At 51.7% G+C, this 20,875-nt stretch overlaps 1 protein-coding gene across 1 annotated transcript in view; it reads left to right on the top strand.

Moving 5' to 3' along the window:
* The window catches only part of FRMPD3 (FERM and PDZ domain containing 3), a 28,016-nt gene extending 9,616 nt beyond the window's left edge, over positions 1 to 18,400 (top strand). Inside the window, exons 8-10 of the mRNA XM_050901876.1 lie at positions 6,897 to 7,041; positions 13,902 to 14,723; positions 15,537 to 18,400. Of these exons, the coding sequence (XP_050757833.1) occupies positions 6,897 to 7,041; positions 13,902 to 14,723; positions 15,537 to 18,400 (3,831 nt within the window). The remainder of the gene's footprint in view (positions 1 to 6,896; positions 7,042 to 13,901; positions 14,724 to 15,536) is intronic.
* The last annotated feature ends 2,475 nt before the right edge of the window (positions 18,401 to 20,875 follow it).

Raw genomic sequence — 20,875 nt, 5'->3', positions numbered from 1 at the left:
AGTCCTCTTCTACCTCCCAGGATCCTGGGAAGGGCATCTCCTGCCCGGCATCCGGGCAAGCCCGGCAGTGCTGATGTGGTGCAGAGGAGGCAGAGGGGCTGCTACTTGCCGCGGTCACCCAAGCTCCCCAGTGCAGGAGGCATGGGGAGAGCTGCTTAGCTCCATGGGCACATCGGAGCCAGCTCCTGACGTCCAGCCAGGTGGCTCCACGAGGTTGCACCCCTGGCTGCGTGGCTCTGCAGCTCCTGCAGAAGCAAAGGTTTTGTTCTTACTGAAATGCCTTTTCAAATGGAGCATTTCTCCTTTCTGATTTACACAGCTACACGCCGCTGGGCTTTTTATTATTAACAGTCTTGACATTGGCAAAAAAGCTGCCGAAGCCCTCTGAATGGGAATGAAAGAGGAACGCTCGAGGAGCAGCTGGACCACCTGAGCCCAGACAAACATCTGCAATTTAACGGAGGAGCTGTCCCAGGGTGCGCCTCATCCCTGCGCTGGGCTGTGGGGCAGGAGCCCACAGCGGCTGGCCGCTCGCCAAGTGCAATTCAATCAAAGGCATCAGGGTAATTGACTTCATGTCTCCCAGCAGGGCCTGCAGCCAGCCAGCGCTTTAGCTGAGATCAAGACTCGACAGAGGAAAACAAAGGAAAAATTAATTCAGAAAGGTCCCCGGCTGCTGCTGTGCCTGGAATCTGGCTATTGATATCGGTGTCCCAGGGGCCCCGGCATGCTTCCAGCCTGCCATGGAAATAAAAAGCCGCCATGCATGGCTGAGGTGCAGCCTTCTCCTCTCCTTCTGGAAGGAGCCAAGCCCTGCCTGCCGGCCGCCCCTCCCTATCACTGGCGATGGGATGGTGACCCCTCTGCCTCCGAGCCTTCCCCACTGGAGCCGGCAGCAGCGGGTGCCGGCGAGGCCGCAGCCGGCCTCGAGCCCAGTGGTGCTTCCTCCAGCTGAGGGTGGCAGGGACGCACTGTGGGTCCCAAGGCCGGTGCCATATGTCTGTTTGCCAAATTGTAGTCTGAAAATGGTGGGGAGCCCCATCAAACTGATGAGGGCAGGTGAGGCGAGCATTACTCCCACTCGTGCAAGCAGTGACTGAAGCCCATCAGATTTCTCCTGCACAAAGAGCGAGGCTTTGGACTGATGATGGACCTAAAGGCTCTGGTTCCCTAACCTGAATTGATCTTTATTTGCATCAAGCCATTCTGAAACACTGTTATCTCATGGGAGAGGGGGAGGGATTGAGTTTTCCGATTTCCTTTGGGTCAGTACCTGAGGTGGGAGGGGCGGATGCAGTTTCCCCCCTCGCAGAGCCTTTCTAGCGGGATGTAAATGAAAGCACGTACCAGTGTGTGGTGCCAGCCCCGGCGCCACCCATAGCACTGCCCACGGGCACCCAGGACTGGAGCCAGCCAGAAACACGGGAGCCAGCCAGAAACACAAGAGTCAGACAACATGTGGAGAGAATGAGTTTCCAAGCCTGCAAAGCCAAATTTTATTTGTTTATTTAAAAAAAAAAAGAAAAAAAAAAGCCAAACAAGCAGACCTCAGGCATCCAGTGCTGTGAGCGTGAGCACAGCCTGATGGTGCTGCAACCTTGGGAGTCCTGAGAATTTGCTTCAACAAATAGGAAACGTGGAGGATGCCAAAAGCACTGGCAAGCTCTGGTTATTAGAAATCCCACAGGGAAGAACGTGAGCCCTTTGAGTAGCCGGGGGGGAGATGAAAGCCATCCAGGGTGGCAGCTGCAGCATGATGGGAAGGTGTAGGCTGGACCTGCATCTTCCCTGGGACACAGCAGCACCACTGAAGTGGAGAGGAGGAGACATCTACAAGTTTACAGTCTATACAGGTACCTCTCCATCCACTGTGATGTTTTGTGGGACCATGCAGGGAACAAGGGGGGCGTTCACCCCGCGGAGGTGGCGGCTGCTCAGACCCTAAGGAAGGAGATGCTGCTGCAGAAACCTGAAGGTCTGCTGCTAACAAAGGCAGGAGGTTTATTGATCAACAAATAGGAAATAATGGTCCTAATCACAAGCAGCCTGGTATTGATAGAGCTGAGTTAATAATGCTTAACGGGAGGGAAGGAAAGGTGAATGTACAAGTGAAAAATTGACTGCTGTCTCATTAGGCCCGGATGCCTATATTATTAAATATAAACTTGGCAGTGCACCTCAAGTAAACCAGGGAACATAAATCATGTAAATTCATCTCCCACCTTTCTACTGCACTGCATTAAAGGAAGCAGGGTAAGACCCAAAGTGCAGGGTAAGACCCAAAGTACATGATAAAGAGGGGAGATTAAAAGGAAATGCACATAAGCTTAAGGGTTATAGCATGCATAGATCGGGTCATAAATTAATTTAAATATGAGGACTGTTAAGATCCTCTAGCATAACCCTGGCCGTAAAATTTCCTCCAGATGTTCTTCTATGAAACCTTTGTCTGAACAAGAGAATATCCTCCAGACGGACATCGAGGTTTGATTTAAAGGCAGGGCATAATAGAAAAAGTACTATATCCTTAATAAGCTAATGGAAAACTCATCTCTTCTATCCAGTATAAATGTATTTTGTTTTACTTTCCAGAGAGACTGGTTGCCAAGCAGGAAACTTTATGTGAAAAAATGTCCTTTTCTCATTAGGACTAGAAAATCTAGAAAACCAGAGAGATCAAAACATCAATAATTTCAGGCTGGTATTATGCCTTTAGATGTAGAAAGAGCATTCTCTCTAAAATTTGCTTCTTTTCATGTTGGCATATTACAGGTCAGAGATGAACCTTTACCTGTGCATCCCGCTGGGAATCTGATGTTTGGCATTTTTAGAGCAGTAGGATTATCCCAGTAAGTTTGCTTCTGTGTAAAACCAGCTTTCATCCTAAATGCTGCTGCCCTGACAAAAATCAGACAGACATTTCTGCTCTGGCATCCCAGGGAAGCAGAGCCCTCAGGGCCACCAAGGTATGAGCCCCTGCCACTGTCACAGCAAGAATGTGCCGGTGAGGAGGAGGAAGAGGATGGGCTGGTGGGCATGAGACACGCCATCGGTGTGTAGCGGGAGAATAACCGGATGGTTATCCTAGTTAATAACTTGTTCGCCATCAGTGATTAACACCATCTCCTGATTAACAGCTGGGAAAGAGGTACTGTATTTTGTGGCCACTTCCAAAAAAATCGGTGCTGACGGGGCAGGGAGCAGGTCTTAGAGGAACAACACCATTTTTGCTCCTGCTGCATCCTTCCCTGCCTTCCAGCTGCTCATAGAAGTCTCTCTGTTCTTCCGTACCACCGGGTTTAGAAAACTTATGAAGATTCACATTCTTTCAGGTTGCTGCCTTTTTGTCAGGTCTGGTTGAGATTGAGCAGCAAGTTAAAAAAATTGCAGGGGGAGGCAGGGATGAGCCCCCAGCCCCTTGGGGACCAGGCCAATACTGACCACAGGCATGAGTCCTTACTGCTCCTTGCAGGATGTTTCCAAAGGAAAGGAGGTCAATCCTGTTCACTGCAAGACACGGGTATCACAAGGAAGCCTAAAGCACAGACTACAGTCCTGCCTTGTTGTTATAGAGCGGCTCCCTGCACAGCTGCCCTGAAGTTACCATCTAAAACCCGTAGCAACATTAGTTCGAAATTTTTCATGCAACTGTTCAGAAAGTCAATGTTTGCTTAGCTCGCCTGTGCCTGGCTGTCTCCACGAGATGTCATTTGCCTTCCCTGCATGGAACAGGGTGACCAAGATTGCCGATGTCTAAAAATAACATCTCCATTAACTGCCATCCCTGACACCTCCTCTTTGTAGCCTGATTTCCCAAGGAAACAAGGTTGCTGTGATCGTGTTGCCTCTTTGCCTCTTGACCCCACAAATCCCTTTCAGATCTGTTGGCCACTTTCAGGGAGATGTGGCAGCAGGGTGGAAGTCTTGAAGGCAGCTGAGTTGCTGCAGTCTCAGCAAAATTACCTAGGTGGGTGGAAGAGAGAGATTCAGTCTTGTAACCCCACATGGGAAAGGGTTACAGCCAGACCTCTGTTAGTGAGCAGCAGAGAAGCCACCAAGGCCAGGGGAGACGCACAGCCCAGCTGCAGCAGCTTTGCTCACATTTGATATCTTTTTAAACAGCCAATAATCCATCAACAGGACACAGAGGCCCTGCAGCGGAGGCTCGCAGGCCATGGGGAGCTCGCTGGAGTGCTGCCGGCAGCGCGGGTGGATGGCTTCAAGCTGCCTCTGAAGTGATTTAACCCTAATAACAATATGTGAACGCTTGACAATTAGAGAAGAACTCTTACGCCGCTTGTTTGCCAGGATGTAAGAATAATCATTTCTAAGACCCCTCCCTAAGGTGTAATGCTAATCAGTATTAAGATTCCTCTTTTTCAGAGCAGAGTGCTACAATTAACCCCAGCATGCCACGCACCGATTGCTGGAAGCCAGTCTGGAGGCTGGGCTTGCTCAGAGACCTGGCAGGGAGCTCGTGGCATCTTGGTGCGTTGCGTGTGTTTTATTTGTAGGCAAGAAACACCAGTTGGGGTGGTTGCGTCTCAGTCCTGTCTCTCGTCAGGAGGACTGATCCAGGGGCTGCTTCTTGCCAGCAAGAACCTACAGTCCCATCTCTGGATGGGTGGGAGCATCCTGAAGCAGAGGTATCTGAGCAAAGATGGAAATAGGGCTGGGTCTCAGAGGTACTGATACCCAGCTGGGGTACCAGGACTGCACCATGGGCTGAACAGCAAGTGCTGACAGGGAGGCAACGAAGGTCCATGACTCTGTGCCACTCAGCCTTGGTGTTCCCAAGAGCTAGCTGTGAATCTCTGGTGTGTGACTTGCACGTGGTGGAAACTACGCCCCTAGTTTTCCTTTTGAAAGGGAACCTTAACCTGCCTTGGCCTCTTCATTTAATCTCCCAGTAGTGGATACTCATCAGCCATTGCCTCCCTCCCCTTGGTGTTTGCTTCCTTTCTTGTCACTAGCACTGAAACCCTTGCTGCTGCATAACAGAGGGGGAAAATGCGCAAATGTCTATTCAACAGATGGCTTGAAAAACCCAAGAAGGCTTAGCCCTATGTAGAAGGCACTTGTTTCAAGGACGCTTCATATGGCAGAATTGGAACACATGGTTTCCTTTCATCACTTATGTCAAGACTGGAGCTGGGCTAAGAGGTGTCACCCCCCTCTCACCGCTGCATGCCTGCCTCCTTCGAGCTATGTGGAGAATCTCTTCTCTCCTTTCTCTCTATCTTGATGATACTTTCCCTTTGATCTGTGTCATCTCAGGTTTATTTTCCATGATGCAAAAAGAGCCTCGTCAAGCAGGCAGGGGCAGAGCCTCTCAGCAGAGCACGTTTACTTGTTGGGTTATTTCTCTTCCAAGTCAAGTTATTTCTTTTCCTTTATCTTCCTGCACAGCAGCCAAGGAGGAAACTTCTTTACCCTGGCCCTAGGAGGAATCAGCCCCTGCCAGGGGCTGGTGTGGCTTGGGGATCACATGCAGCTCTGCTCAGGGCTGATGGCTTCACAGCCAGGTTTATTGCGTTGCATGGTCCAGGGCGTGATGTGTTGTAAGGTCGGGTCTTCCTTTGCCAGAGTTGGCTTGGTGGTTTAAAAAACCAAGTGTTGAGCAGAGCACAGAACTGGCCAGTGGGTACCAGGATCCTCCTGTGGTTATAAAACAAGAAAACCAAAATAGCTTTAATGGTTTTCACACTATGTAGGCTTAAGTCGTTTAAACAGGCTTGGTTTGCCCTGGATCTGGTAAACGAGTTCTTCTGAGTCCTGGAGGGCTGTCAGCATGCAAGAGACCAAGCATGGCAGGATGGGCAGCCTGAGCCACAGCAGTAGCTAAACATCCCCCAGTTGCCTCCAATAAGACCTGTACATGGGTACAAAGGTCTTTTCGGTAGGGGTGCTTTGTGCAAGGGGTAGATGAGAGCTAGAGCTGCCATGCAATAACTTTATTGAAGGCATTGTCAGTTTTTTTTCCATTTCACGGGTCCGCCTTGAGCTGTGCTGGGGGCTCAGACCAAGCATGGACTGCTGGACCGAGCTGTGCTGGCACAGGCTGCTCTGCCCAGCCAGGTCCCAGCAGTGCATGGGACCTCACCGGGCAGGTAAGAGTGGATCCCACCCTGACAGCTTCCCCAGGCTAGCTAACCTTCTCCTTGGGACAAGCTTGGAGTCGGGGAGTTGTGGTGTCTGCCACTAGATTGTGCAGTAAGGTTATATGTGGCACACAGATCGTGTCTGATTTTTTTCTTGTCTTTAAAGCAAAGACCTTTTTTAGTGTGCGAATAGATGCTCTCCTAAAAGAGAAGACACCATCTGTTCCTAAGCACAAATTTAATTTTCCGAAGGGTTAGATTTAAATAAGATCCACAGGCTCAGTGTGGTGGCTGGGGGAGCCTGTAATGGGTTTTTGCCCCTTCTGCATCTTGCTGGAAGCAGATGTCTTAGTTTATGGGAGGGCGACATGGTGCCTGCAATGAAACAGGGGTTCTGGCAGCTGGAGACTCCACAAACTCCCTGAGCTCCCCAGGGCCTGATGGTTAAACTGGTGCTTGCAGGTAGGCTTAGAGCATTGACATGCAGACAAATGATCAGGAGCCAGTTGCATGGGGGCCCTACCATGCACAGCCTGTGCTTTGTGGGGCTCCACCTCTTTTGTCATCCTTAGGGGAGTCAGCAAGGGGGAATTACAGCTGCAGCGAGGCGCTTTCTTGAGCACAGCAATTTGTTGCGTGATCTGGAGCAAGGACGTGCACCTGGCTGTTTTTTTCCTGTGTGGGTGCTGAAAGTGCCAGCCAGCTCACCAGTTACACCAGTGCAGGGCCTCGGCACTGGTCCCGTGTCAGCTGAGACGCGTGGCCCTCATGCGCTTTGCCTCTCTTGCCTTCCAGCCGCTGGTGTTGCTGATGGAGTGGCCTGAAGCCACGAACTTTGCCTGCCTGATCGCAGGCTACTGCCGTCTCCTGGTGGACTCCAAGAAGATGATATTCTCCAGGGCCCCCAGCCAGCCGCCCCCGCCCCAGATTATCAAGGCAGGTACGTTTCAGCCTCTGCTTTCTGTGCGAGCCCCTTCCCCAGCCTTCCCCTCATCTTCCTCCCTCCGCCCAGGGCTCTGCAGCATTAGAAAGGAGAAGGGTTTCTCTAGCATCTCCCCTCTGCTTCCATTCCCCCTGCAGAACCAGCAGACCCCCTTTTAACCAGAAAACAAGGAGCAGAGAGACAAGTCCTCATTTTGGATAAGCTCTGACTTGTGGTGTCAGCTTGGGCCCTAAACACTCACTGCAAGTGTTGTTCTGGCAGCTCCTAGAGCAGATCCAGGAGGTGCCATTTGAAAAGACCTGTAATGCTGCCAGCGAAATGCTGGGTCCTCACACAACAGCCTGTGCATTGCCGCAGGGATGCAGCACATGCTCCTTGGCTGGCATCCAGGCTCCAGAGACCAGTGTGAGTTTATGCACTCGGCCAGGGACTGCACTCCTGCTGCCTTTGGACACTGCTGCCTTCATCAGTTGGGATCTGGGCTGCACGGGCAGCTCTGCAAGCATGGCTGCTCTGCTGACTTCCTAAATCAGGAAGGAAACTTTGGTGTCCCAGCTTTTCAGGTGGCCAGCCTGATGCAGGGAGTAGAGGACTGGTCTAGGCACAGCAGGAGACCAGAACAGCTAAACTCAGGTTCCGTCCCACCAGGCAGCAATGCTCTGTTCCTTAAGGATGGATTGCAGGTGTGAGTCACCCTCAAAATGATGGATGATTCTCAAGAGTGATTTCAAACAAGAGCCAACCATGAGCTACATGCTGTTGTTCCATGCAGGTGTTCACATCAAATGTGTTTTGTATAGGGAAATATAAAATACAGGATCAGTGGCTGGAGATGGGCAAACTAACCAACCCAGCTGAAGGTTGCCCCGTAGACCTCCCGAGTGAACACTGCAGCTCCAGAGAGCTGTGACAAGTCTTCAGTTTAGCTGGCAGAGTGTCAAAACTGCCTTCTCAAGAGGGGACTAGCTGGGGGAGGTGGGAGGAGTGCTGAGAGCTAGCAGGGTCCTTGGGAAAGGACTCAGTGCCTCTGAGGTCTGAGGAAGGCACCTGGACACAGACTTAGCACATGTGGGAGGACACACAAGAGGCAACAGGAAAGCATCTGCAGCAACCTCAGTGAATCCAGGGAAAGACCTGGCATGTGATGTTGGTGTAAGTATACGCGCATGGTTTCCTTTTGTTTCTTCACCTGCACTTCTTATTGACAGCTGTCACTGTGCTTTCTGCTCTGGGTGCCCTACAGAAACACATTTAGTCACATTTTGCTATGATTGGAGAGTGTTTCCAACTTAAGTGGCTATCATCAGAGTGGTCCTTCTCTGGGTCATGTCACCCTGAGATGGGCTACAGGGACACATGGGGCACATGGCTGTGGGGAGTCAGAGGAGTGCAGTACGAAGTGGAGAGCATCCCAGAACATCCCCAAGGGCTCAGAGGGAGGCTGGCAGCACCCACAGTTACTGGTCACTCAGGGGATGTCTCAGCAGGTGCGAGCGGTGCTTTTCCACACTCTAACAACAGTGATATTAGCCAAGATTTTTCCTCAGGGAGATTTTCCTTTGTGGGCATGGTCCAAACCTAGGCCAAAAGGGGTAGTAGATCTTGCCCTTTTCTTAACAGTCTCAAGAAACCAATGTCACTCTGCAGGGGGCTGGACTGAGTGTGAGGGAAGTCATGGGGTGGGTAGGACAGCGATGGAGTGATGGATCCATGGTCTTCATATCAAAGAGCTAGGCCCTCTCTGGATGGTCTGATCTATCCCCAGGGGTGCAATGAAAACCTCTCTGACCAGTGGAATGGAACAGTTTCCCTGCAGACCCAGTACGCTCAGCCCAGCTGCTCAGGCATCCTTCAGAAGGAGTGAATTTAGTGTGTATTGAGAAGACAAAGTCTGCTCACAGTTCTGGTCTTGCTACGGCTTCAGGCTGAGCTGTCAGGAGCTAGGCAGATCACAGGGAGCAGGGGCTGCTGATCATTAGCACATCTCTGCAGGAACGATAAGAAAGCCCCACTGGGATGAATCAAGTTAGCCCAGGCTTTGACTTTGCAGGCTGCAGGCAGGCTGTGCCAGAATCTTAAATGTAGAATCAAGTCCTGGCCTGTGCTTTTTGCCTAGAAGAGGAGCACATCCATCTTCCCTGAGGCCCATTAAAACCTCCTGCTGAACTGCAGACATTTTTAGAAATGCACGCTCTGTCTGGCTGCTGTCAGTTAGATCCATCTCTCCGCATCTCCCTGCGGAGCCATATGCCAGATCCTTGCCCCCGCAGGAATGGTTGTGCCGTGCTGGAGCTGCACAGGCGATTCGCCTCCCTGCCCCTTCCTCTCCCCGCTCCCACCAGCAACCATCGTCAGCCAAGCAGCTTCATGCCCTTGGTTGCTCTCTCAGCTCTTCGTCAGGACCTTCTCCACCAGAGCATCCAGCAGCTGGATTATGGATTTTAGGGTTTTGGCCCCATTCAGCAACAGGCCCTGGCTCAGCATGGGCAGCCAGCAGGACTGTCCAAGCAGGGCAGGCTGCTAGCATGACCCATCAGAGGTGTCTGGCTTTGGGAAAGACTCTGCTTCGGTCCATGCCACCCCACTGCAGCCCAGCGCTGAATGCACATCCCCAGCTGCAGCAGCCTTGTGTTCACTCACACAGCTGTCATTTCTGAGTACCGGTATGTCCATAAATGAGAGAGAGATTGTTTTGATTAGGATTTTAGCATTGCAGGTGATGAACAGTATAATACAAATGTGTGTTTGGGGAGACAAATTGTCCAATTTGTTGAGCTAATGAATTTAATTAGGATTTATTTGATTTAATTTATACTTGGTAAGATGGAGCATGCATCCCCCTGGCAGCCGTTCTCAGCACAGCTGCACAATTCAACCTGTAATGCAGACAGATGCCCCTCCTGAGGGCTGGACCACTGGCCAGAAGTTCAAGCAATATTTCAGCTGCTTGCCTCACACAAGGGAGCAAGGGGAGGCTGTCGCAGGGAAGTGCTTAACAGCAGGAGCAGAGGGCTCTTTCAGAGCTAGCCTGATCCGATAGCTGTCAGCCAGACAAAAACAATGCATGGATCGTAAGCAGCGAGGGACAAGGGACTGGGGGGGTGTCTGTCACTTAAAGTCAGCCAAGCTACATTGGATGTCTCCCCGAAAGGCAATATTGCACCACGTTTAGCAGTCTCCTGAGGAAAACTGCTTGGTCTGGCCAACGTTATGCAAAAATGGTGACAACAATTCCTTCTTGCCGTATAACGTGTGAACTGGCAGACTGAGGCTGAAGGTCCTTGTTCGTGCGTGCAGCCAGGCTGCTCCCACTGCCCTCTGAATATGGCTGGTGGCTCGGTGATGCAGCACCCACATCCCTGTGTCTCAGTGCCTGCTGTGCTGGCCAGCCCTCCTCTGGTTCTGCCCAGCTCTGCCTCCCAGCAAGCTACTGGGATCTTGCTTCCTCTCTTTGCTGCTGTCACGCAGCACAGAAACAAGACATTTTCCCAGGTAGCCAACGTGGATGGAGTCCAGCCCAGAGCGGTAAGAAAGCTGAAAGATTTAGGAAACAGACTTGTCGGTAAAGGTTAAAGGAATTTGCTGTGGTTAGTCTAGAAGAGAGATGGGTGGGGAGATAGAGAGGGAGGAACAGGACAATATTTCTGATGTCTAAAGGCTGTTTGTAAAAGGGCACTGATCAGTTGTGCTGCTGGTCCATGCTGTCATTGATCTAATTCCTTGCAAAAACAGCTTTAGGGTCAATACTTTCTTATCATAAATGTCATAATATTTAACTTTATAAAATTTATATGATTAAGCTCTGTAGCACGTAATCAATTTGGAGACAATGGAGCAAACCCCATGAGGAGGTGGCCTGCTCCATCAGTGTGTCACAGGGTTTTTGCTGGCTGGAGCTCAACTGCTTCTAAATCCTGTCCAGCCACCCTCTAGGCTCTTCTGGTCTCCATCATCGCTATACCCCAGCCACACATAAGGGCCTCACTGAAACACTTTCAACAACATTTTGTTAATTGGAATCCAGATTTTATTGATTTAGGAAAAAAAGGCATGTCAGCTTCTTCGATACCACGCAGGCTTTTTTTGAGCTGACCATCTTCCACATCCACCATGTAAATCTCTGTACATCCCCCTCCTTTCTGCCTCCTGTAGGTCTTCCCGTCTCTCCTTATTGCAGGGAGGGGTTGATGTCTCAGAGCCAGAAGGTCCCTTGTCTTCAGTGTCAGCAGTCTCCTCCTGCTCTTGCATGGTATCCCTCAGGGCTTAACCCTTTCCTCTAGAGAGACCCATGCACTCAGGTGGGGAGGCCAAGGCAAGTGTGGCGCATACAAAGCCGCCCATGGGAATGTGCTCCCCTCCATCACATACACGTTTATGAAGGTTGCTTTAGTTATGGTTTTCCTGCCTCAGAGGTGGGGTACAGACAAGCTGATCACTTGAAATCCCTTCCAGCCCATGATCTGTTCGAGGAGTTAGTCAACAGTCAACAGTCCCTGGGAAACTGCCCTCAGGGACAAGGGAGCAGAACAGAGCTGGCAGATCTTTAAGGACGCTTTCCATAGAGCGCAAGAGCTCTTGATCCCGAGGTGTAAGAAATCAGGAAAGGAAGGCAAGAGACCAGCATGGCTGAGTCGAGACCTGCTGATCAAACTAAAGGGCAAGAAGGAAACACACAGGCAGTGGAAGCAGGGACAGGTATCCTGGGAGGAGTATAGGGATGCTGCCCAGTTGTGTAGGGATGGGGTCAGGAAGGCCAAGGCACGGCTGGAGCTGAACTTGGCAAGGGAACCAAAGAATAATAAGAAGGGCTTCTACAGGTATGTCAGCTAGAAAAGGAAGGTCAAAGAAAGTGTACCCCACCTGATGAACACGACTGGCAAACTGGTAACAATGGACGAGGAGAAGGCTGAGGTACTCAACTTTTTTGCCTCAGTCTTCACTGGCAGCCTCTCTTCCCACACCTCTCGAGTGGATGGACCACAAGACAGGGGCTGGGGGAGCAAAGTCCCTCCCACTGTAAGAGAAGATCAGGTTCATGACCACCTGAGGAACCTGAACATACATAAGTCTATGGGACCTGATGAGATGCATCCGAGAGTCCTGAGGGAAGTGGCTGATGTAGTTGCCAAGCCACTCTCCATGATATTTGAAAAGTCGTGGCAGCCAGGTGAAGTACCCTGTGATTGGAAACAGGGAAACATTGCACCCATTTTTAAAAAGAGTAGAAAGGAGGACCCTGGGAACTACCGACCTGTCAGCCTCACCTCTGTGCCTGCGAAGATCATGGAACAGATCCTCCTAGAAGCTATGCTAAGGCATGTGGAAGACAGGGAGCTGATTTAAGACAGCCAGCATGGCTTCACCAAGGGCAAGTCTTGCCTGACCAGCCTAGTGGCTTTCTATGATAGAGTGACTACATCAGTGAACAAGGGACGAGCTACTGATGTCATCTATCTGGACTTCTGTAAGGCCTTTGACATGGTCCCCCACAACATCCTTCTCTCTAAATTGGAGAGATAGGGATTTGATGGATGGACTATTCGGTGGATAAGTGGCTGGATGGCTGCATACAGAGAGTAGTGGTCAACGGCTCAATGTCCAGATGGAGATCAGTGAAGAGTAGTGTCCCTCAGGGGTCTGTATTGGGACCAGTATTGTTTAATATCTTCATCAGTGACATAGACAGTGGGATCAAGTGCACCCTCAGCAAATTTGCAGACAACACCCAGCTGAGTGATGTGGTTGACACTCCTGAAGGACTGGATGCCATTCAGAGGGACCTGGACAAGCTCGAGAAGTGAGTCCATGTGAACCTCATGAGGTTCAACAAGGCCAAGTGCAAGGTCCTGCACCTGGGTCAGGGCAACCCCTGGTATCAGTACAGGCTGGGGGATGAAGGGATTGAGAGCAGCCCTGTGGAGAGGGACTTGAGGGTACTGGTGGATGAAAAGCTGGACATGAGCTGGCAATGTGTGCTCGCAGCCCAGAAAGCTAACCGTATCCTGGGCTGCATCAAAAGACGCGTGGGCAGCAGGTCGAGGGAGGTGATTCTGCCCCTCTGCTCTGCTCTGGTGAGACCCCACCTGGAGTACTGCGTCCAGCTCTGGAATCCTCAGTACAGGAAAGACATGGACCTGTTGGAGTGGGTCCAGAGGAGGGCCACGAAGATGATCAGAGGGCTGGAACACCTCTCCTAGGAGGACAGGCTGAGACAGTTGGGGTTGTTCAGCCTGGAGAAGAGAAGGCTCCAGGGAGACCTTATTGCAGCCTTTCAATACTTAAAGGGGGCTTATAAGAAAGATGGGGACAGACTTTTTAATAGGGTCTGTAGTGATAGGACAAGGGGTAATGGTTTTAAACTAAAAGAAGGTAGATTCAGACTAGATCTAAGGAAGAAATTTTTTACAATGAGGGTGGTGAAACACTGGAACAGGTTGCCCAGAGAGGTTGCAGATGCCCCATCCCTGGAAACATTCAAGGTCAGGTTGGACAGGGCTCGGACAAACCTGATCTGGAAGATGTCCCTGCTCATTGCAGGAGGGTTGGACTAGATGCCTTCCAACCCAAACCAGTGTATGACTCTATGATTTTATGATCTGCATGTGCAGGACATTTCTTCCTGCACTCATTACTGGCAGATAGGCCCAGCGGGTTGCAGAAGATGGTTTTTCAAAACACCAGCCAGGTGGCCTGGCTGTGCCGCAGGGAACACACATGTCCCACTGCAGTCCGGCACACTGAGGGCTGGAGGGCAGAGAGCACGTGGATGCTTCTCCAGGGTGAGCAGGAACTTCCCCATGCTGTTTTCCCTTCTCCTGGGTGCTGCTGCTAATGTGCCTGTTGTGGTTTTGGTTTAGATTACATCAACGCACACAACCTCCTCCATCCTGCCGTGGCAGGACACATGGGAAAGAAAGAGAGCGGGTTTGTGGGTGGCTCTACCGCCAGCACTGGAGCAGCCGGGGCTCCAGCTGCCAGGGCTTCGGACTCGGAGCTCATCAGCTTTTGCTACCTGCACATGCGAGAGCAGAGGAAGGAAAGAGAGAGCAGGATGGATATCAATGAAAACCTGATTTTTTTTGAGGAAACTCGTCCCAGGACCAAATCCGACCCCACTTCCAAAAGCTCTGGCCAAGGCTACAATGGGGCAGCTAACGAGTGTGACCCGGATGGCCTTGGCCAAGACAGGCACGTGAGCAGGGCCAGGGCGCACACCATAGACACTCACCTGCGGAGTAACGCCTCACACTTCTACTGCGAGTCCTGCCAAGCCAAAATCAAGAGCCGGCTGGCCTCATGCAAGGGGGGCAAGCCTGGCAGCGCCCGGGACAATATGGTGGACTTGATGTCACTTCCCCCTCCTGGGAGCGATGAGGAAGAAGATGAGACAACGTCCCTGCTCCCTGCCATCGCCGCCCCACCTCCCGGCTTCCGAGACAACAGCTCGGATGAGGATGACCCCAAGCGCCGGGCGGCTGCCCAGAGCCAGGAGCAGGGCCGGCACCTTTGTGGCATCCTCTATGACGAGATCCCTGTCACACTGATAGACAACGTGCAACCGCGGACGGTCCGAGACCATGCCCAAGAGCTGGACGATGCCCTGGTGTCCACCCTGCAGGCGCTGGAAGCTCTGGCTGCTTCAGAGGATTGTCCGCATCCCCCACCACAGCAGACAGCAGGTACTTCAGTGGCTGTGATTTTCTTTTTTCCCTATCGCCTTTCTTTCCCATGGTACATCCTTCCCTTTAGTCTCCTTCTCCCATCCTATATGTGATTGTGGAGCAGCTTCTAGTAAAAACTATGTTGTGGCAACAGGCTCTAGCAGGAGCAGCCAAGCTGCTGCTCAGAAGATTTCTAAGAAGCTGAGGTGGGACTCTTCTCCCTGACAGTGGCTGAAGGAGTCTCTTGGTTATCCCCTGTCTGCCATGGTCCACGTGCCACGATGCTGGGGTGAGGCACTAACAAACCAGTACTGTGAGCATGAGTTCCTCCCTGCTGTGACCCCACTCAGCTGGTACCTTTGGCCCTCCATCTTCACAGGTTCCCACCCAGGTTTTGCAGTGTGTGAGCCCTTCACAGGGCAAACCTGTTAGATGGGTGTCTCTGGGACTAGCCTGGTGGCAGCACAGTCCTTTGTCCCTCTCCCCACCTTGGTTGCCCTACTCACTATGGCAGAGTAGCTGTTGCCCAATTTTCCTTCTTGCTCCAGATGAATCCCTGTAGCTCTGCTATCACTAACATTGGAAAGCTTCCCAGGACCTTTTCCTGGGCCAAGAGCTCTTGCTGAATTGAGCTAGCAAGCCAGCTCAGTGCTGACAAGTGATCTCTCTTAAAAGCATTAACACTTAGCTGCGGGAAGTCACTAAAGTTTCTCCGATGGGATGCTGTATCCTGCATTCCTGGGACCCTCCTGCCACATGGAGTTCCCCTCTCCTCCGCGTAGCAGTGTGGTGTGAGTGTTGTCGTGGGGTTTTCTTTGTGTCCCTCCTCAGGTCTTATTGTCCTGGCTGCCATCACTCCTGAGTCATCCTTGGATTCTGGCCATGAAACCAACTCTTCAGAGCTAACTGATGTCTCGGAGATGGTCTCTGCTATGAAGCAGCATCAGAACGCAGCCTACTTCCTCGCTCAACACATCAACAAAGAAAACCTCCTGGCCAGAAAGGACTTGCCTTTCCGAATCCAGAGCTGTGCTGCCCAGGCTGTTCTCACCTCACCCTACCCGCTCAGCCGCCAGGAGCCGAGCCCTTCATTGAAGCCAGCTTTCTCTCACCAAAGCCCTAACCTAACCAATTGCAAGAGCAAACAGGAGCAGCAGCATGCTGAGCGGAGCTACACCTTGGCTGTCCAGCCAGTGCTGACCCCCCAGCTTAATGAGCAGAACAGGGGGACTCCAGTGCCAGGCTCTGAATGCAAAGGTGCAGGCCACACAAAAGCTGCCTTTGAGGTATCTCTGCATGCCACAGCAGCCCCAAGCAGGGAGCAGGCACAGAATCTACAAGACAAGGTGCCCAAAGAGGTCCAGCTGAGCTCCAAGCTCCTCCTGGATCAAAAAAGTGGTGTAACTCCAGCCATCATTTCAGCTGCTCTGCAGCAAGTGGCAAATGCAAAAGGCTCAGCTCCCCAAGTGGTAGCAGCCTCAAAAGAAGACAAGAACATGAATGGTACCAGCAGCTGTGCATCAGCCAGCAGCAAACCTTTGAAACTTAAAGGAGGTCCACAAACTGCAGAGGCATTATGCAACTGTCAGCAGCAGCAGCAACTCTCTCCACAGCAGCACTGTGAAGTTTCTCCAAGTCCTAAAGAAGCTCAAGGCAGTAAGGCTGAAGCTTTCCACCTCGCCTCAGCAGGTGAGGAAATGATGCCTGGTAAGACTTTCGCCTCTAAAAGCTACCAGCAAAAAGTGAGTAGAGATGCTCCAGGAAAAGCTGCAAGCGGAGAGCCAGGTCAGAAGGCAGGTGGGGAAGCCACGAGCCTCGTCCTTCAGAAACACACAGCTCCTTCAAACCAAGGACAAAAAATGCAACAGGAAAGTTCAACCAAAAGCTTAAAAGCTGGGAGTAGTAATCTGCACTCTCCATCATGTGGTAGCACTTTCAGGAGCACCAGTGAGGAACCCAAAGGGCCAATCCAGCTGGTGCCCAGATCCGAGAGCCTGCAGATCAGCACTGTGCCTTCCAAAAAAGTAGAAAAAGTCCTAGAGGTGACCCAACAAGATGCTGATGTTCCAGCTAAACCCAAAGCTCCAAAAGCTCCCTTCAGGTTGAGGAACTTGTTCTCTGCAACATTTCCAACCAGGCTGAAGAAGGAGACGGATGAGCGGCAGGCCCAGCTGCAGAAGGTGAAGCAGTATGAGCTGGAATTCCTTGAAGAGCTGCTCAAGCCAAAGAGCAAAGGTGACCTCCCACCACAGGAGTATCTGCACCCTCCTGCCCCTGGGCGCTGCAGTTGCCAGCTAAGGAGCAGTCCTGTGCAAAAAGTGCCAGGGATGTCCAGGGAGCAAAGGCGCAGCTGTGACTGCAAGCGGATTTGCAGGGGGGTGAGGCCACCCCCTAACCAGTTGGTGATGCCAGAACTGGAGCGGCGAGGGAGGGATAAAGTTACCAACGACCAAAAGCAGGCAGAAGCCATTAAGTTGACAAGCATGAGCAGCCCTTCCAAAGGCAAGCGGATACGATCCACAAGTTTAGAGTCCAGAGACTACCGGTCAGATCCAGAGAACAGTGTGTCCTGTTTGACAACGTGCACTTCCCCAGGGGAGTGCATGGGTGCTCCACACTACAGGAGGCTCTTGCGTCGCTACAGTGTCAGTGAAATAGATAAGACTGATAGGACATCCCTGTCCTCTGACATCTACCAGAACATCTATACAACCAAGCAGAAAGGCCCCCAGAAAGAGCCTGAACCCAGCATCCTTTGTCCTGTTCTGAAGAGCAAAATCCAGGAAGCCTCTCGAGTGGCTGACCCCTCCTATGTCCAGATAGCACAGGAGAAAAAGAACCAGAAAGGTTCAGCAGTGTTCTCTGTCCAGGAGGAGATGTATCCAAGTCCTGCTGAGCTGCAGGATGAAGACATGGAGGATGAGAAGTGCTGCTCCATCCGGTACTGCTTCTACTACAGGAAATGCGATGTTGCAGATGATGGGAGCGAGAAGGATGAGCTGTCCTATTCCATCCCCATGCAGATACTCCCAGGAATGAAGCTGGACAATCAGATGGTCCCAGTCATGAGCAGGACTCTTCAGGTCCTAGATGCAACAGCCTGCAGCAGTCCCAATGACAGTCAGACCCAGGAAATAGATTTAAGGACCTCCAGTTTTGAGGGGAGCTTGGCAAAGATCAACACCCTTCGAGGCCATGCCTACAGCTTTCCCAATGGGTTTCTGCAAGTGCAGCTGGACACCAATGAGCTCCTGACTATCCTGAGGCAGTGTGTGGTGAGCCCTGACGTCCGGGACTGCAAACCCTACATCTCCCAGCTGGCTGAGTACAAGCAAGAGCTCACCCTCAAGTTCAAGGAGTTTCGGGCATCCTGCCGCCGTGTGGCAGCTGTCGACAAGAGTCCTACTCACATGCTCTCCGCCATCACGAGCAGCTTCCAGGTGCTAAGCAGCCTCATCGAGACGTTTGTGAGGCTGGTGTACGTCGTGCGCTCAGAGTCCCAGCGCCAAGAGCTGCTGACAAAGGTGGAGGAAGTGGTGAGAAACTATACCTTCCTCCTGAAGGCTGCAGAGGAGTCCACGGCCAGAATGCTGAGCCACCAGCAGACGGTGGAGCAGCTCGCCCGCCAGTCAGCCACGGTTGCCACTGTCATGAGCACACTCACACGCTCCCTAAAGACGTTGATCAATAAGTAAGCCAGCTACGAAAACCAACAAGCCAGTGTGTGCTGGGCCATGTGCTAGTGGTTCTCAAATCGCATAGGTCTGGTGAGAATGCGTGTCTACAGGCCCACATCTGCTGGGGTTTGCGGTAGCCAAGACACTCTTTTATCTCTGCAGAATGGACGGTTGTGTTGGTGGTGTTTTTGAAGGGTAAATTCATGCCCTGTTGCAAGCTGTGCAACCAGCTCGTCAGGGGTCTCAAGCAGCTGCTCTGCTTGCTCTTCCATGCTGGCTTGTCAGTGACGGTACGTGGGGCGCACAGTCACCCCATCTCCACGCTAGTTTGCTTTCATGTGGTTCTGGGCCTCAGTTGTGCAAAGACCTTTGTCACAGTGTGTGGTGGGCGAGTGAGGTAGCAGGAACTGAGCTGAGATCTCCTGGCTTCACTTGGGCAGTTTGGAGCCAAACCAGTGTCTTGCCATGTAAAGAGCTCTTCTGCCTCCAGGGTCTTCCTGGCCCACAAATGCAACGTAATTAGCAGCACAAGGGATCTCTGGGGTGCAAGTCCCTGCTGCTATGCTAGTGCTTGGGAAGTAGTCCTAGCATGGGCAGGATGCCATAATCCTGGAGCAGAGCTAGGTCACCCTAGCAGGCTCTACTCTCACAGTTTAGGCACCAATGCCCTAGTCCTGAGCACAGGTACTGCCTGTGCAGAAGGCAAGGGCTTAATGCATGCGAGTAGGGAGGATTCAGAGAACTACAGGCCTGTCAGTCTGGCCTCAGTGTTGGGGAAGGTTATGGAGCAGATCATCTTGAGTGCCATCACATGGCACGTGCAGGACAACCAGATGATCAGGCCCAGTTAGCATGGGTTTATGAAAGGCAGGTCCTGCTTGACTAACCTGATCTCCTTCTATGACAAGATGACCTGCTTAGTGGATGAGGGAAAGGCTGTGGATGTTGTCTACCTAGACTTTAGTAAAGCCTTTGACACCATTTCCCACAGCATTCTCCTGGAGAAACTGGCTGGTCATGGCTTGGATGACCATACTCTTCGCTGGGTAAAAAACTGGCTGCATGGCCGGGCCCAAAGAGTTGTGGTGAATGGAGTTAAATCCAGTTGGCGGCCAGTCACAAGTGGTGTTCCCCAGGGCTCAGTATTGGGGCCAGTTCTGTTTAATATCTTTATCAATGGTATGGATGAGGGAATTGAGTGCATCCTCAGTAAGTTTGCAGATGGCACCAAGTTGGGCGGGAGTGTTGATCTACTTGAGGGTAGGAAGGCTCTACAGAGGGATATGGACAGGCTGGATCAATGGGCTGAGGCCAATTGTATGAGATTCAACAAGGCTAAGTGCCAGGTCCTGCACTTGGGTCACAACAACCCCATGCAACACTACAGGCTTGGGGAAAAGTGGCTGGAAAGCTGCCTGGCAGAAAAGGACCTGGGGATGTTGGTCGATAGCCGGCTGAATATGAGCCAGCAGTGTGCCCAGGTGGCCAAGAAGGCCAATAGCATCCTGGCTTGTATCAGAAATAGTGTGGCCAGCAGGACGAGGGAAGTGATTGTTCCCCTGTACGTGGCACTGGTGAGGCCGCACCTCAAATACTGTGTTCAGTTTTGGGCCCCTCACTACAAGAAAGACATTGAGGTGCTGGAGCGTGTCCAAAGAAGGGCAACGAAGCTGGTGAAGGGTCTAGAGAACAAGTCTTATGAGGAGCAGCTGAGGGAACTGGGGTTGTTTAGCCTGGAGAAAAGGAGGCTCAGGGGAGACCTTATCCCTCTTTACAACTACCTGAAAGGAGGTTGTAGCGAAGTGGGTGTCGGTCTGTTTTCCCAAGTACCAAGTGATAGGACAAGAGGAAATGGCCTCAAGTTGCGCCAGGGGAGGTTTAGATGGGATATTAGGAAAAATTTCTTCACCGAAAGGGTTGTCAAGCATTGGAACAGGCTACCCAGGGAAGTGGTTGACTCATCATCCCTGGAGGTATTTAAAAGACATGTAGATGTGGCACTTAGGGACATGGTTTAGTGGGGGACTTGGCAGTGTTAGGTTAACAGTTGGACTCGATCATCTTAAGGGTCTTTTCCAACCTAAACGATTTGTTGATTCTATGATTCTATGTTCCCTTTCCTCTGCTGGATGGCTGTGTCCATGCTAGAGAGCCTGCAAGGAACACAGATTGATCTTTGACCATTGCAAGCCAGAAGCTGGGCTAAGAGCTGAGAGGAGACCTCTTTCACACCATTCTCCAGAGGTCAGGTCCATGCCTCGAAGGCTCAGCCCAAGCGCTCTCCTATTTCCTTTCACCATCCCCATTAGAGAGGAACCCCAGATCAGCTTTCTCTGTGAGCCACGGCTTGCCCCCGAGCCAGGCAGTGCTACTGCCATCAGCCAAAGCAGCTGCCCTCCTTGCCAGGGCGTTGGGGTCCTTTTCCTGTCTCCACTGGACTGACTGCCATAAGAAGCATTATTTAGTATTGTGTGATGGTTATTTATTTGGAGT

Source organism: Gymnogyps californianus, chromosome 9, assembly GCF_018139145.2.
Source record: "Gymnogyps californianus isolate 813 chromosome 9, ASM1813914v2, whole genome shotgun sequence".
Classification (NCBI taxonomy): Eukaryota; Metazoa; Chordata; class Aves; order Accipitriformes; family Cathartidae; genus Gymnogyps; species Gymnogyps californianus.
The sequence above is the reverse complement of the archived record's forward strand: the minus strand, read 5'-3'. Positions and strand labels throughout refer to the sequence as shown.